Source organism: Bison bison, unplaced genomic scaffold (assembly GCF_000754665.1).
Source record: "Bison bison bison isolate TAMUID 2011002044 unplaced genomic scaffold, Bison_UMD1.0 scf7180017864108, whole genome shotgun sequence".
In the NCBI taxonomy this organism is placed as follows: domain Eukaryota; kingdom Metazoa; phylum Chordata; class Mammalia; order Artiodactyla; family Bovidae; genus Bison; species Bison bison.
In genome coordinates, this window is record NW_011494680.1 from 8,230,836 (window position 1) to 8,246,774 (window position 15,939).

Genomic DNA, 15,939 nt, shown 5'->3' on the forward strand with positions numbered 1-15,939 from the left:
TGCATCAACAGGGAAGCCCACCATGAACAAATCCAGTGGATGAATCTGTAGGGCCATCTGTGTACATGAAACAATCCTGAGATAAATCAGCCTGCTATTCACCTGGGACATCAATGCTTCTTCTGGATCAAAAACACTTCTGTAGTTTAACTGGAAATCTTAGCAGTGTTCGCACAGGTTTTGATGTTGTATTATCTCACTTTTACTTAGAATCATGCATTTACTTTGAACTCAAGTATTCATCCTAAACCATTTAATATGAAAAATCTTTTTTCAGTTGCTTATTATAGAAATCTATCTTAAACTAGCATAAAGTAAATGGACCAGCTTCCATTAGCAGAAGTCCAGGGTAGTTGCAATGCCTGCAACTACCTGATCTCCCTTCCCCATCTCAACTTCCCTTGGCTCATCACACAGAGGGTCTCTGCACACAGTGGGTAGAAAGTACAGGGAGCCCAGGGACAGCTCCTCCTGGCTCAGCTTGTCCAGTGGAAGCACTTATCTATCATCCCACCTTTCATACAGTAACCCCAGGGAGGAGCACAGGTGAGGTGGGACGGAACACTGACAGACCCAGCAGGGTCACATGGGGATGAGGTATCCCTTAAATGAATCAGATGTTTGGGAACTAGCGCCAGAGAGACAAGAGACACAGCAATGCCCTCCCTTCCCAGGGCTCTCACAATTCTGCTTTTTACCAGCTACACTTTCTAACAGCATTATTACAAAGGTAACTTGGATACACACTGTCAGCCACATGTAAGAGTGGAAAAGCCCTTTCGTGTCAAAGCAGCTCAGTCTTCCAATTATGGCAACACCTGGGATAATTTAATCAGACTCTATGGCACATCATATATGAAATGTTTCTCTCTGCAGTTGGGGCCATTAAGAAAAAAAAATAATTAGCTGCCTTTTTATAGCACTGGAGAGACAAATCAGAACAAGTCATTGGAGGCAGTCATCTGTGCTCTCATCTTCCACCCACCACTTAAACAAGCACCAGAACACACAGGTTGATTTGAATAAAAATTTTAATTAATAATAAACCTGTTGCATCACTTTGCAGAACCAGAGTACCAGAAGAGACCTCCCAAGGTTGGAGCTTGTTACATCTTCCTGGAACTGAGTCCACAACATTGCCAGCACTGGCTACCTGCCCTCCCCCAGGTCCAGTCGTGGGACAGCCTTCATGGCTCAGCTCCCCCAGTCAAGACAGAACACAAACAGAAGCAAGAAAACTATTCCATGAGTCCCCACTGGGTGCACCCATTCTCCGAGGTGTTGAACACAGCACTGAACAAGTTTCTCATAAAACTTGTTCTCATAAAACCGCATGGGCTCCACCTTCCCCAACTTACAGCTACTCATCACAGCTGTTGCACTGGACTGGTTTCACTTGTCATTCATCCTAGGAACTACATAGGGGGTGAGGGGAGCCCCCACAACCAGTTTGACCTAGGAACTCGTCAGGCAGTACCTCTATCCTACTCACTATGAAGTAGGATCTTCAATGTGGGCACTTCGCTTATTTCTGAAACTTGGAGAAACACGTGGATTTTTACATCAGTGACTATTCACCTTACATTTCCTGGTGGGACATTCTTGTTTCACTTTTTGGCTGTATCCTACAGCATATGAGATCTTAATTTTCTTACCAGGGACCAAACCTGCATCTCCTGCAGTGGAAGGTAAGAGTCTTCACCACTGGACCACCAGGGAAGTCCCTCAGTTCTTCTTGAATGGCTAATTTTCTACATACAGCTAAATGGGGTGGAGGCGGAGGGCTGCAGTGGGCAGGAAAGTGTAACTGTTGATTAAAACTCCTTAAATCTCACCACTTTGTTATTTTTGATACCTCAAATCCCCAAATTATACTTTGAACTAGAGGCAATCATTGTGGAAGTCTAGTGTTAATACTTCAAACTTTGTTCCATCTGTGAGGCATGTAGAACGTGTGTTTGTGTTTGTGTGTGTGTCAGAACTCCTGCCATGGCTTCCCAACACTTACATGAACACTCATTATTCTCAGGGGAGCTGGAAAACCAAGGTGGTGATTTTCTGCCTTCCGGGGATGGTTCTTCATTAACTGTCACATCTAACTTTATGATCCAACTCTCCTATCTGTACATGACTACTGGAAAAAACATAGCTTTGACTATATGGGACTTTTGCCAGAAAAGTGATATCTCAGCTTTCAATAATATGCTGTCTAGGTTTGTCATAGCTTTCCTGTGAGAGTTGGACCATGAAGAAGGCTGAGCTCCAAAGAACTGATGCTTTCGAATTGTGGTGCTGGAGAGGACTCTTGAGAGTCCCTTAAACAACAAGGAGATCAAACCCAGTCAATCTAAAGGAAATCAACCCTGAATATTCATTAGAAGAACTGACATTGAAGCGGCAGTACTTTGGCTGCCTGATACGAACAGCCAACTCATTGGAAAAGACCCTGATGCTGGGAAAGATTGAAGGCAGAAGGCGGTGACAGAGGATGAAATGGTTGGATTGTATCACTGACTCAATGAACGTAAATTTGTGCAAACTCTGGGAGATGGTGAAGGACAGGGAAGTCTGGTGTGCTGCAGTCCATGGGGTCACAAAGAGTCAGACACAACTTAGCGACTGAGCAACATCTCCATGTTAATTTAACATAGTTGCTTTGTCCTAGAAATAGACATTATAAGATATTACCCTTGAGAACTGTTTACTTCCGGTTACTTTATAACTGGCTGGCGTTCTCCAGTCTAAGACTCCCTGTTTGGCTTTTCACATCACACTGAGTGCACACACAGGATGCACACATGCACTCTGCTCTGAACCAGCCTGCATCCCTCTCCGGGGTCCAGGGAGGAGACAACAAATGTGCTCTGCACCAGTCCCTTCATACCTACAACCAGGCAACCATTAGTTAAAACTGCACTTTAAAAACACCTTAATAGCTGGGAAAGGAGAACTTTTTTTTTTTTTTTTTTTTACCATTTTCTACTTTTTATTTTTTTTTATCAGGAGAACTTTTTAAATAAAAAATAAAGCAAGTACAGATATCAAAATAAAATGACAAAATGTGATACATGTTTAATAACAAGAAACTTTATTGAATTACAAATTTAAAAATGGCTCACTTAAAAGTGGGACTATTTTAATCTTCTTACACTCATTCTTTCAAAAATTCATGTTATTTTCCAAGTGATAAAAGGTTACTCTGTGACCTGACAAAGTGGAGGTGGGATGGCACCAGTGGCCAATTCTTACATGTGGGGTCTCCTTGTGGACTTCTGGATGTTTTCTCTACTGCATCAAACTGACCTGCGGTGAGCAGTGAGGAAGGGCGGGGGGCGCGGGGCGTATAAGCTGGTGCTGAAGTCTTTCCTTAGGGATCGGAGAGTGGAGATGGAGCAGGATGAGATGTGTTCCTCGTAACTGGGGATTCAAGATGTGCTACAGCCAGCGTGAGATCATTCTTCCTTATTCTCAACCAAGCAGATGACACACACTTAACTGCAAGGTCCGTCCCATAAACGTGGGCCGTGTTATAGCCCACACACTCCTCTGTCCCTCAGCCTTACCTCCTGTGTAACAGAGGCAGCAAGTCAGTTAGGACAGAAATGTGCTCCATCAGTCTCCGTATGGAAAGACCACAGCTTAATGATCTATATAAGCCTTAAAGTCCTCAGTCAGGACAGATTTCCAAATCAAAATCAAGTCAGGAACTGTTCACAGGAACCACACTATTCTAAAATGCTAACATCTTCCTCCCAGTGTGTCTTCCTACAAAAGGAAAAAATGGCCCAAACTTTCTACTCTTTGCCTGTCTGGGATTTATGAAAAGCATACCAAATTATGACAGTGTTCTGCAAAACTAAAATATACTACAAAGTCAAACAGGTAAATAAACAACAAACCAAACTGATTTCAACAAAGTCAAGTCATATTTCCAAAAGCCAAATCTATTAAGAACAAGTAATACACATGTACAAGAAATTACAAGAAATGAGGATCACAGTTAGTTACAAATGCAAAATAATATCTAATTATCCCAGACTTGTGAACAGAATAATTAAAATCAATTTCATATGCTAGTTCAAATATTATATACAATTTAGATAAGCTGGTCAAGTATTACTTGAATACACACCATGTCTGATAAACTTATAATTACACTGCCTCATCCTTTTTTAATATTTGCAGGTACATGCCAATATAGGGGAAAAAAATGTAATTTCCACTTGTGTGTTAACTGAGAAGAGTAACATTCTACTGTGTATGTTTTATATTGTAAAAAAGTTGTTACATTTTCTTTTAAGAAGAAAAAAAAAGGTAAAAATTAACTGCCAAAAGTTTATAAAAAATGAAAAAAAAAAAAAAAAGTTTTGAAACAGATTCCATTATGTGGTCTCCCTACTGACCTGAAACTACACAAGGCATTTAAGGAAGGGACACTATGTCAAAACCAGAGACTAACCCAAGGGAGGCAAGTTACTTTAAAAATCTGATTTGCAGGAAAACTAGCTAGTTGACCTAGTCTTAAAGCTAATTACAAAATCCATCTTCTTAATGGTCCAGATGTTTTGCCAATGCTTCCAACTCAACAGAACTGTCAAAAAAGAAGAAATATTTTGTGAGACCTTTAAATACAGACAATGGGGTGTACCTCCTTCCCCTGTTCAACACAGCATACACATGACACTGCTAAAGAAAGAGGCATTTTTAAAAAATGTTGTATTTTCCAGACGTGAACAGTCACCTATATTGTGTTTGACTCCTCCAATTTAGAACTGCTAAGCATACATAAAGAAATAATATAAAATATTTTCTTATTAAGCACTTCTCTCCTTAATTCTTAGGTTAAAAAAATTAATTCCAAATTTGAACTTCCAGAGTAAGCCACCATAGGCATCAGCTTTCTACATTACATTGAATTTTCTTAAATCCAACAGGAACTATGTCAGCACTTTGCAGCAAACTGCCTGTATTCAATACAAACTATGATACGCCCAGTCTTCCTCCTCCTCATGATGCTAAACAAATCCAGGACAGCACTGGAAAAAACAAGTTTGCCCAACAGGATTGAACAGCATGAACATCCATCCCGTAGACCAGTTAAAGAAACTGCCGGCTCCAGACAGGAGACACTGCTTCAAGCCATGAAGACATTGTCAGCACCATAACCTCCAGGCCCAAGAACAGAATCGCTGTGTGTAACGAAACGGGCGCTGGCCTCACCCCTGGAACACTGCTAGAGCCCTCCTCCCACTGTCTTTTTTGTTCACTTCTGATTTCAGGAAATGCTTTAACCTCTGTGACTGTTTTAAAGTAAGGAAACGTCTAAGGTAAGAATAACTTGAAAAGAAGCTTGTAGAATTTTCACACACAAACACAAAACTAATCACAAATAGAAAGCATTTTTGGAGCATCAACAATGACCAGGCACTTTTAAATCTATCATTTCTACTACTCAGCATGACCTGTACTGTGGGCCTTATTTATATTTGTCTGTGAGAATATCACAGTTCAGCAACAGTAAGGGGCAAAGGAGCCCAAAGCGTGTCTGGCTCCAAAGCCCACCTTCCTCCTGTGGGAGCCCCCAGCCACACACTCCTAGTGTCCCCACCTCTGTTTTAGGTGTGATGTTTCTGTGGCTCACAGAAATCACTGAAGAATGAATCATTCATGTAACATTATTTGCCTGTGTGGGGCTAATTTAGGAGAACACAGGCAACACAAAAGGCGGCTTCGTGAGAAGCCTACCAGATCATGGCAGTGCTCATCCGGATTTCCTAGAATAAACACTGAAACCAGTGGGCTGGATTTCAAAGAGGTACAGTAGTTTTTCCAGAATAAACATTTATGCAACCATACACCCGTGTACGTGTTCTGGAAGAACAAGCATGGGAGCACCTGAAAGGACAGCGTGCGCACAGGATGGCGACACAGGAGCTACACCTCTAAGATCCGGCCTTGTGACTCCTGCACCAAGACCACGCAGAGGGCAGTGTCCGAAGTCACCGTCTAGTTCTAGCAGAGTACCAAACAGTGTGATCCACGACAGACGCCAGCCTTGGCCTCCCCAGCATGGGGCAGGGTGAGCATGGGACACACGGGACAGCCCCCAGAGAAGAGCCGGTGTAAGCACCCCAGGGAGAAATCACCCCACAGAGCCGGGTGAAACGGGACACCCCCAGGCTCCCTACCTTCCACCGGTTTCCACACTCGTTGCAGACGACAAACGTTGTCATGGGTTCATCAGCACTCCGTGTTTGTACCTATGGCAAAGTTGGGTGAAAAACACTGCTTAAAGCATCTATCTAGAATGCGGAAGACCCGGGTTTGCGCCCTGGGTTAGGAAGATCCCCTAGAGAAGGAAATGGCAATCCACTCTAGTACTATTGCCTGGAAAATCCCATGGACAGAGGGGCCTGGTAGGCTACAGTCTATGGGGTTGCAAAGAGTTGGACACAACTGAGCGACTACACAGAAAATCCAACCTAAATTAGAATATCCTACATGAACTACAATGGTAGCACAATAAAATATGCAACAGTCCAAAACAAGCTATTAACAAATTAGCGAAATAATAAGGAAAGAACACACATTTCCAAAGAAAAGTCCTTGTCTTCTCATCTTTATCCCAGATAAGTGGGAAAATCATCCAAACTTGCACATTATACTACCAACAGAAGTGAAGTGAAGTCACTCAGTCGTGTCCAACTCTTTGCGACCCCATGGACTGTAGCCTACCAGGCTCCTCAGTCCATGGGGTTTTCCAGGCAAGAATACTGGAGTAGGTTGCCATTTCCTTCTCCAGGGGATCTTCCGACCCAGCAATCAAACCCAGGTCTCCCACAGTGTAGGCAGACACTTTACTGTCTAAGCCAGGTGAATCGAATATATACTACTGATAAATGGCTAACAAATATGAAACATTTTCATCATTAACTAAGAAGCACAGAAATACTAATTAAAAGACCTCTCAGTTTTCTTACAAATTCGTAAAAACATAAAAATTACAAATACTTCATTCTGACAAAAACTGCCAAAACCTTTCTAAAAGTCAGACAGCAACAAGAGCCTTTACCCATCCTCTGTGACTGAGGAACTTGACATCTGCTCTAATATAAGACTGTAACTAGAAACACAAAGTTATTTTGATATGTTTTGAGAGAGATCTCAAGTATAAGGATACATTCTTAATACTAACAAATCCAGCTAACTGAAAATAAGTTGATATTTGTCTTGAAACGGGAGTTGTAAGCCTCTAAGTATGAAAGTGAGTCTTAACAGTCACAAACCTGTGTGTAAGTGCAGTTCTTCTTTTTACATTTGCCGCATGTGAACAAGTCTGTCTGGGTTCCGCCTGTCTTGGCCATCTGATGCTCTCTGATGGCTTCTTTGGTCAAGTTTTTCCGCATCTCTTTGAGCTCATCACTAGCCATCTCCTATCACAAGGACAGCAATACCACCCAGTTACAGGCACCTTCTATACACATGCAGAATGCTGTTTATGCTCCAATAGTTAAACAACAACAGGATCAAAATCAACGTTTAAAGTTTTGAAAGTGAAATATCGTATTTTTCCTCAAAGGACTCATCAGTTTGTTTACTCTTACATTTTTCCCAAACACTCAGAAGTCTGTATGTGAAAACTGCATCTAATGCAATCCGATAGTGATGAGCGTATCCAGACCATGGTCTCTACTACTGCACCCACCTCCTCCGCCAGAAAAGGAACCAGGGGCCTCAGAGGAATGTCTGGTTCCAGTTTTGAGTCAAGAAATGCACAAGACAGGCAGAGTATCTTCTTGTGCCAGGAAGCATGGAAGCTGCCTGACCACTGTGAGCTCATCACTGGACAGAGGGGCTATGTGACAGAGCTCCATTGACCAGACAGAGGATAATTTCTTCAGCCATCATGATAAATCACTGAAAAGACCAACCCACTGGATAAATAAAGTCACAAGTCCGTAACGACACTTAAAAAAGTAGAGCACAAACACGTGCAAAAATGGCAACAAAGGCCCCCATTGGCGGTTAGTGGGGCGCCAACCACTCCTTCTGACAACTGTTAACCAAAGGGAAGAATTACACACTCACCTGCCTTTCCTATCCTAACCAATGGCCTTAAACTCAGGGCAAGTGCTCCTTTATCAAAGAAGTCTAGCTAAGAAAGGTGAAAGGACTTTCCCAATTCTAGAAATCTGTTTTGCAACTCCTAATGACATCACCAGTTCAGGCAAGGATCATCAGTGGGTGAATACGCAGGTGAAAGGCCAGTGGAGAACCTCACAGAGAAGGGATAAGACTGTCCGTACACAAATCCCTGATAAATTTCCACACCAAAGAGAACAAGATACATGTCTCCTGAGGTGATGTAGTATGAAGTAAGAAGGACCACTGATGAAGCATTTGTGCAGGGAAAGTTAAACCTGCATATAATCTAAGCCTACAAAACTAGCTTCCAGTTCACAGAAAAGAATGGAGACAGAAAAATTAGTGTAATGAGGAAGAAACGGGCAATTCAGTGTGAGATACACAAGAGATAAACCAGTTTCTTCAATAGGTCAATGTCATGGAAGAAAAGGGGGCTGGAAAAGGAGACTTAACTATGTTCATACACAGTCTTAAGAGACCAAGCTTAAGGTGACATCTAGACTTCGGGTCCTGATACAAAGTAAATGTACAACCAGGAACATACAATGACTATAAACCAGATATCAGATACACCAAGGAATCATCATTAGACTTGCTGGATGCAGTGATGACAGTGTAGTTACATAAGAATGTCAGATTTTTACAGATTTCTCTCAAGGATAGAGAGGTGGAAAGATATAATGTCTGGAATTTGCTTGAAAATAATTCAGGGGAGAAGAAAGAAAACAAAGAAGGGATAGATAATAAACAAGTGACAAATTACTTAATATACTTGAAGCTTAGGTGATGGGTAGATAGGACTTCAGTACACTATGCTCTGTACTTTGTGAAAGTTTAAAATTATCCTAATGAGGTTTTAAAAAATGAATCTTAAAAATATAACAGTTTTCATTAGTTATATAGAAAGACAAATTCACTTGGATGCTCAGTAAGACAGTGAGACTGTAGACACACTTCAGCTTATATCTATGAATAGCTACATCTAAAAAAAGCAAACGATGAATTTCATTTTCTGCATCACTTTCTAAATAAATATAACGATGGTCAATAAGATGTAGCCAATCTTATAGTATTTAACCAAGAAAAGAGCTTAGAGGTTACAAAGTCTGTTTGCAATTAGAAATTTAATTCTGATTCTACATGAATCTACAATAAATAACATTTTTATTTTTTGACAATAATTTAATAAGGCAACCACTCAAAGATCATGGTACAGTTATGAAAGGGACAAAGTACTGATGCTAACAATCACCTTACGTTCTCATCTAGTATACTGTATATAGTGTGTATAAAAATGTATTAGGATAGTTATTACAGATGTAGTATTTATTCAGTACTTCATGATTTAAACAGACTTTACACTTGACATCATGGAATACCATCACAGAAATGTTCTATTCAAATACACTCACCTCTGCTGTCATTCTAGCAAACAAGTCAGGAGGAATGTTCCCACACAGCACGTTTTTCCTTAAATTTGGATTTTTGGCATCCTTAAGATTTGATATCCTACTTCGTACTCTATTTTTGTATTTCATGTCTGTATTCCTTATTTCTTGATAGATAGGTACTAGGCCATTAAGGAAAAAGATTAAATTATAAAGGTCCTAAGATCATTTTTTTCCTATTCTGCCATGATAAGAATTCCTGAAATTTCTAAGCAGTATTTCCAATTCAGATTAAATTAATAAGGCACTGTTTCTGCCTGATTTCCTGATCAGTACCTGGCAAAAAATAGTGATTTTATGCTATGAATGAGCAATACTTTCTCAATGTTTAATGCCAAGTGACACAGATTAAAAGGGTTTAAAATGTAACTCAGGTATTCAATCTGAGTGAGAAAACTTTAGAAAAAGAGCCTGAATTTATACATGCTTTCCCTGGCCCAAATCTGCATTCCGCCAAGGATCCTAAAAGCCTCAAAAAGACCACAGAGCTCCCTTGAGGGCCTTCTGATAGAAGAAGGTTCGGAAGACAGTTTGCAGTGGCCTGGAGGTTCATCTCCTTCCGGCTCAGCAAGAAGCCAGGTTAGCAGTCGGTTTTTCTCAATAGGACGGGCTCCAGCAGGGGCCCAGCCCTAGAGCAGCCACCCCTCCACCAAGACAGGCCTGTGGTACACTGTTATCTGTCACCAGATAGTCCTGCTCCCTGGACCCATGTGCAAGACTCGCTCTCCCCCACCAGAGCTCTTTCTGAGGCACCCAGTGTGAACGCACAGGACGACGAGCTCAGGGGATTTCTATGCTTTGCTGAGGCCCCCCCACCCCCACAAGGTGAGACCCCACTTTACACTCGCTAGCACGTGTCCATGAGACGTTACAGTCTCAATGTGCAAGGCAGAAAAATAAAAGCACTGTCACCATTATGTATCTTACTTTTGCATAACAGGACAACAAGAACAACATGTCGCAGACAGCCTTCCCCTTTCCCACCAAAACAATCAAGACAGAAACTGTAGAATAAGATTTTCTATTCTTTACAGGAAGAAAAAATAATCTACTGGGTTCTTGACACCAATATGAATATACACGCAAAGGATATCTTCCTCAATCTGAGATCCCAATTCTTCCTCGTCAGCTCCAATGGCGATATAGTCATCTAAACACAGAGAAGTGTCATGAATGAATGATTACAACATATTAAAAGAAAATTTCAGTACAGAGCCAATTAAACTGTATTCCTATTTCTTCAACCCCACTTGCCCTGTACAAAGAATCCTTTCAGTATAGTTTCCTTAGAATCTGGTCTTCTTTGTGACTTCCTCGGCTCCTCCTCTGGATTCAGCTAGTGTCCACAGGGCTCCTGCATGGATGATGTCTTATCCCTCAAGAGTCGGGGAGTCATGCATCCAGCAGGCAACCCCTCATTTCACAACTCCAGAAATTCTGGCTGTTCCCACAGACAGCAGAGAAACTTATGCAAAGAACTGTCTTGTCTCCTTCCTGCCTCAGGCTTCCATGCAAATAAACCATTCATTTCATTGGCCAATCACATATATGGACACACTCAGAAGACTTCTAAGCAAACGTTTAAAGTGACAGAAGGAACAAAAAAAACTAGAAAGAAACAAGAAAATATACATAAAGAGATAATAAAGGAAACAGAGTAAAGAAAAGGCAGAGTAAGAAGAAAAATAGGTCATACTAACTAGGGCTCAGTATATAGAAAAGGATGCATTTTTAGAAGACAGTAAATACATATTCCTATATACGAAACTTTAAAGCCAAAATTTTACATAGGAATGAATACCCCTAAATTAAATTAAAGCTCCCATATATAAACCAAGATCTCTTTCTCACTTAAAAAAGTAGGAAATGAAATTATGAATATAAAACTTATTGTATGTCATAGTAACATTTAACAACAGGACAATAATATGGTATCATTAACTCTCAATCTGAGGGGGGGATACTGAGTTTGCAGATTAAACGTAAGGAGAAAAAGGATTGTGAAAAAGAGTTTAAATGAGTACGACTCAGGGGAACATTCACCAGAAGGAAGGAACCTATTGTTTCTGAGAATCACACGTAATAAGCAGAGGCCTGGATGCCTGCGCCTCTCTGCTCTCAGTAACGCCCAGCACAACAGCCTCTCCCTGGGCTGGGTGGTGAGGGGCAGCAGCCATCGGGATCCCACCCAGAGGATGAAATGAGGTGGACAGGGCAGCGGTGGCCTTGGTCAAGGGACTGAGCAACGACATTTACCTCCTGTTCGGAGAGCAGCAGCGAGCATCTCCCTGCACTTTAACCGCACAGAATCAGAAGTGCTCGGCGCCCGAGGAAAAGATGAGACGTATGTGTCCCGGGCATTGGTCTCGTCCTTTCTGCTGCTCATGTTGCCACTGGAGCTGCTGGAATATACACACACACACACAGACACACAAAAAAAGAAGTCAGGAAAACTCTCTTAAAGTGAGTATCATTACCATTACTCTCTAAAAACAGTAATTCTGGGCCTAAATAAATGAAATAGTATTCCAGTGACTCTTAAATGGAAAAAGAAAAAACCTGCCTGTAGATAGATTAAAAAGAAGTTAAAACTTTTAGTAAAGATGAGACAAGTCTTTTATTTTTTTAACCTTGATCCTCCTTTTAAACGTTAAACAATATTTTTAATACAGAAAACACACATTACACCTCAATACAGCACATGAAAAGATGGGATCTCAGTTATGAGCAGAGGGGGTAGAGGAGGGCACAAAGACTATGATCGCTCTTGACCAAAACCAGAGAGAGAAAGCTGGCAAACCCTGCTCCAATCAGACAACCAGTGAGGCTTATACGTGAGACACCACTTCAGGATAAAAACCACATGGATGAGGAGTCATGAAAATATAAACATCTCTTAATTTCTCCCTAAAAATATCAACACCATTGCAACAATTAATAACTCTTCCAGTCAACCTAATCACTTCAACCACTCCTGATTAACTTGCTGTGTTAGATTCTTACTGAAATATTTTCGGACTGGTGTCAGTTAACTTTTACCACAGTAAAGATTTCCGCCAATTAGTTCTGCCAGACTAATCCTGCCTTTCACTCCACTGACGTCACTTGCTACTCCCTGCCGGCAGGCAGCCCCTTGCCCTTGCCGGTAACCCAGCCGGCCTCCACACACAGCCTGCATGGGCCCGGCGGCCACTCCGCAGGCCTTCTGAGGTCAGTCTTGTGTTTTCTGAAGTCTCCATGACCCCTGTCTCCCAAAACACACAAGCTCCCATGAAGTGAAATACCTTTCCTCTCTTGCTTCAGGGCTATTCTGTGACGTAACTGCAGTATCTTTTTTCTTTTCTTCAGAGTCTTTATCTGTTGATGGTCCATCTGAAAATTTATGAAATTCCTGTTTCAGCACTTGTTAAAACAAAACAAAAAACAGGACTACTACATGTTATCAAGCTATTTATCATGCAAAAAAAAAAATAAATAAAATAAAATCCTAAGCTTTTAACAAGTAAATGAAGTTTACACAGCTATTCTGTTAGCAAATGTACATGGAAGAAACACTGCACATTAAAAAAAATTAAAGTGCAAAGTATATATAACAATGTTGTTTTGATAATTTTTCATGAAGTAAAAAAATTTGAGGTGGTACTCAAAATACAAATAAATATTTCAGAGATAGTAAACAAAGAAGATTTTCATAGAATATACTTCAGGATTATTAGTTAGGCCTACTCAGCATCTCCTCTATCTTAAATAATCTGAAAACTAATACAGGTTATTAATACTAATGAAGCATAAGCTTTAAGACTTAAAAGAAGTGAGTCATCAGACACGGGAAAATAAAAGTACATAAAATAGGTTGGACGAAGGCAACAGTTTAGCACTGGAAAGAAACATTCACGTTTATATCAACCAAAACAGCTTTGAAGCTGGGTTCAGAAATATTTGGAGCCACTGCGTGAACTACCCCAGTTTGGTCTACCCGAGTCCTAGAGCTGCATGAATAACTCAGTTCTCCACTGCCCTCTGTACAGAACATGGAAGAACATTTACCCTTGAGGCAGGACTGCCCAGGCAGCTCTAAGCTCCCACGCTAACATGCCACTCTGGACGGGACGGACTGACAGAAGACAGTCCCAATCACAACTCCAGGACTATCATGGGAATCCAGTCCTCATGACACATGTCAGTTCTCAGAGACCAACTGTATTGTCCCCTTTACTCTATAATTCCCTGGAAGGCCTGAAGATGCTATGGTATCGTGAGGAAGAAAGCACGGATCAGCGATGACATTTCAGAACAGAGCAAGGACCAAGAAGTGTTCCCACAGCAACAGGGAGTAGAAGGCTTCAGAAAGGTCACATGATGCATTGTGTCCGACTCTCTGCAACGCCATGGACTGTACAGTCTACCAGGCTCCTCTGTCCATGGCATCCTCCAGGCAAGCATACTGGAGTGGGTTGCCATTTCCTTCTCCAAGGGATCTTCCTGACCCTGGGATCAAGCCCAGGTCTCCCACACTGCAGGCGGATTCTTCACCATCTAAGCCACCAGGGACAGGTAATACAATCAGGCAGTACCGTCTAACAAGGTCCAGTGCTGGTGGGGGAGCAGTAACGCTGCCATGGTGCAGTGTGCGCTACGGTGGCCCTCTGAGAAGGCAGGGCAGTAAGAGGCAGCAACGGTCGTAAAAACACTCCAACCTGAGCAGAGGGTGGTGAGCTACGCAGCAGAGCCTGACTACAGAGGGCTCAGACCACACCCTAGCTCAGCCGCTCAGCACCGCTCCTACTGCGCACAAACAAGGCACCTGATCTCTCAGTCCCTCGACTGTCTCAGCACAAAGTGGGGGTTACAGCAGCCCCTCGACTGTCTCAGCACAAAGTGGGGTTACAGCAGCCCTGAGCACGCGGGACAGCCGGGAGGACTAAGTGCATTAATACAGGCCCACACACGGTGTGTCTTAAGTGTCAGAACTGTGCTAACCAGAAGCAAAGGAAATCTCCCAGAAATCTAGCTAACCACCTAAATGGCAATGTTTTCTGGTTTGGAATCTAATACAGGATCCTCTTTTTCGTTAGTTTTCTTAAGGCTGAACTTTCTAAATTTCACAGGCTTTACAATTTTTGGTTCCTAGTTTCCAAGCTCTTATATGTAATAGGTCTTTTATTATTACTGCTGCTATCTATGAAGTATTAAAAGCTTCACTTTTTTTCTTTTCTCCTCCACATGAGGCTGGTAACTGCTCAGGAAATGGCTGGTTCCAGGGCTGGGACAGATAAGTCCAGCATGTTGCGTGGTGCCAGAATGCTGGAAAGAGGTTAAAAACAACAACAAAAAAAAGCAAGGAGCTTGTCAAAGAGACACAGAAGCCAGTTTGCAGGGGTGCCCACTGGTCAAACCTGGGACAATATAAATATCAAAATATGAGCAGGAATGGATTATAATCCATTATACAGAACAGGAACCTATGCGTCCACACTCACAACAGAAAAAGAACTGAGAGGCAAGAAGAGGGTTCTTCTTACAGAATGATGATGTATGAAAACTGAAAAAGGAGAAAAACTAGAAAATCTTAATTTTTCAACTGTTACCAGAAAGAATGGTTTGGGCAGTAATCGGGGGATACCAAGTGGGGGTGGGGGAAGGTCTGACAGGGAGCACCATAGTTTCAGGGTCTTAAAGTGATTCCCACAGAACTATTAGACACAAGGAAAAATCATCAGTGACTCATTGTACACCTTGGATGGGTCTCAGAAATAATACCGTCCTATCTCTGTACACCACACCCCGGAAGGACACAACACACATGCGCAGTACCCCAACTATGGACGCAAAACCGGATCTAGTCGTGAGAAAATGCCAGATGAAGCCCAAACAGGGAACATGGCGGTCCAGTGGTTAGGCCTTAGCGCATTCACTGCAGTGGGCCCAGATCCAGTCTCTGGTTGGGGAACTAAGAGCCTGCAACATGCACTGCGCAGGCCAAAAACAGACAACGCCCCCCACACACAACAACAGAGGGAGGGGAGGAGGGGCCATGTGTTCTTCAAAAGTCCATGTCCTAAGAGACGCTTACTTCTTGGAAGAAAAGTTATGACCAACCTAGATAGCATATTGAAAAGCAGAGACATTACTTTGCCAACAAAGATCCGTCTAGTCAAGGCTACGGTTTTTCCAGTGGTCATGTGTGGATGTGAGAGTTGGACTGTGAAGAAGGCTGAGTGCCGAAGAATTGATGCTTTTGAACTGTGGTGTTGGAGAAGACTCTTGAGAGTCCCTTGGACTGCAAGGAGATCCAACCAGTCCATTCTGAAGGAGATCAGCCCTGGGATTTCTTTGGAAGGAATGA

At 42.0% G+C, this 15,939-nt stretch overlaps 1 protein-coding gene across 2 annotated transcripts in view; it reads right to left on the minus strand.

Moving 5' to 3' along the window:
* Window positions 1-3,065: 3,065 nt before the first annotated feature.
* The window catches only part of TCEA1 (transcription elongation factor A (SII), 1), a 20,982-nt gene continuing 8,108 nt past the window's right edge, over window positions 3,066-15,939 (minus strand). The window contains exons 3-9 of one of the 2 annotated variants that reach the window (XM_010838959.1): window positions 12,878-12,965; window positions 11,850-11,992; window positions 10,687-10,743; window positions 9,558-9,712; window positions 7,287-7,433; window positions 6,189-6,260; window positions 3,066-4,591 (exon numbers count right to left, since the gene is read on the minus strand). In XM_010838959.1, the coding sequence (XP_010837261.1) occupies window positions 4,583-4,591; window positions 6,189-6,260; window positions 7,287-7,433; window positions 9,558-9,712; window positions 10,687-10,743; window positions 11,850-11,992; window positions 12,878-12,965 (671 nt within the window). In that variant the 3' untranslated portion in view covers window positions 3,066-4,582. Of the gene's footprint in view, window positions 4,592-6,188; window positions 6,261-7,286; window positions 7,434-9,557; window positions 9,713-10,686; window positions 10,744-11,849; window positions 11,996-12,877; window positions 12,966-15,939 lie in introns of both variants that reach the window. The other variant, XM_010838958.1, reaches the window with a different exon arrangement.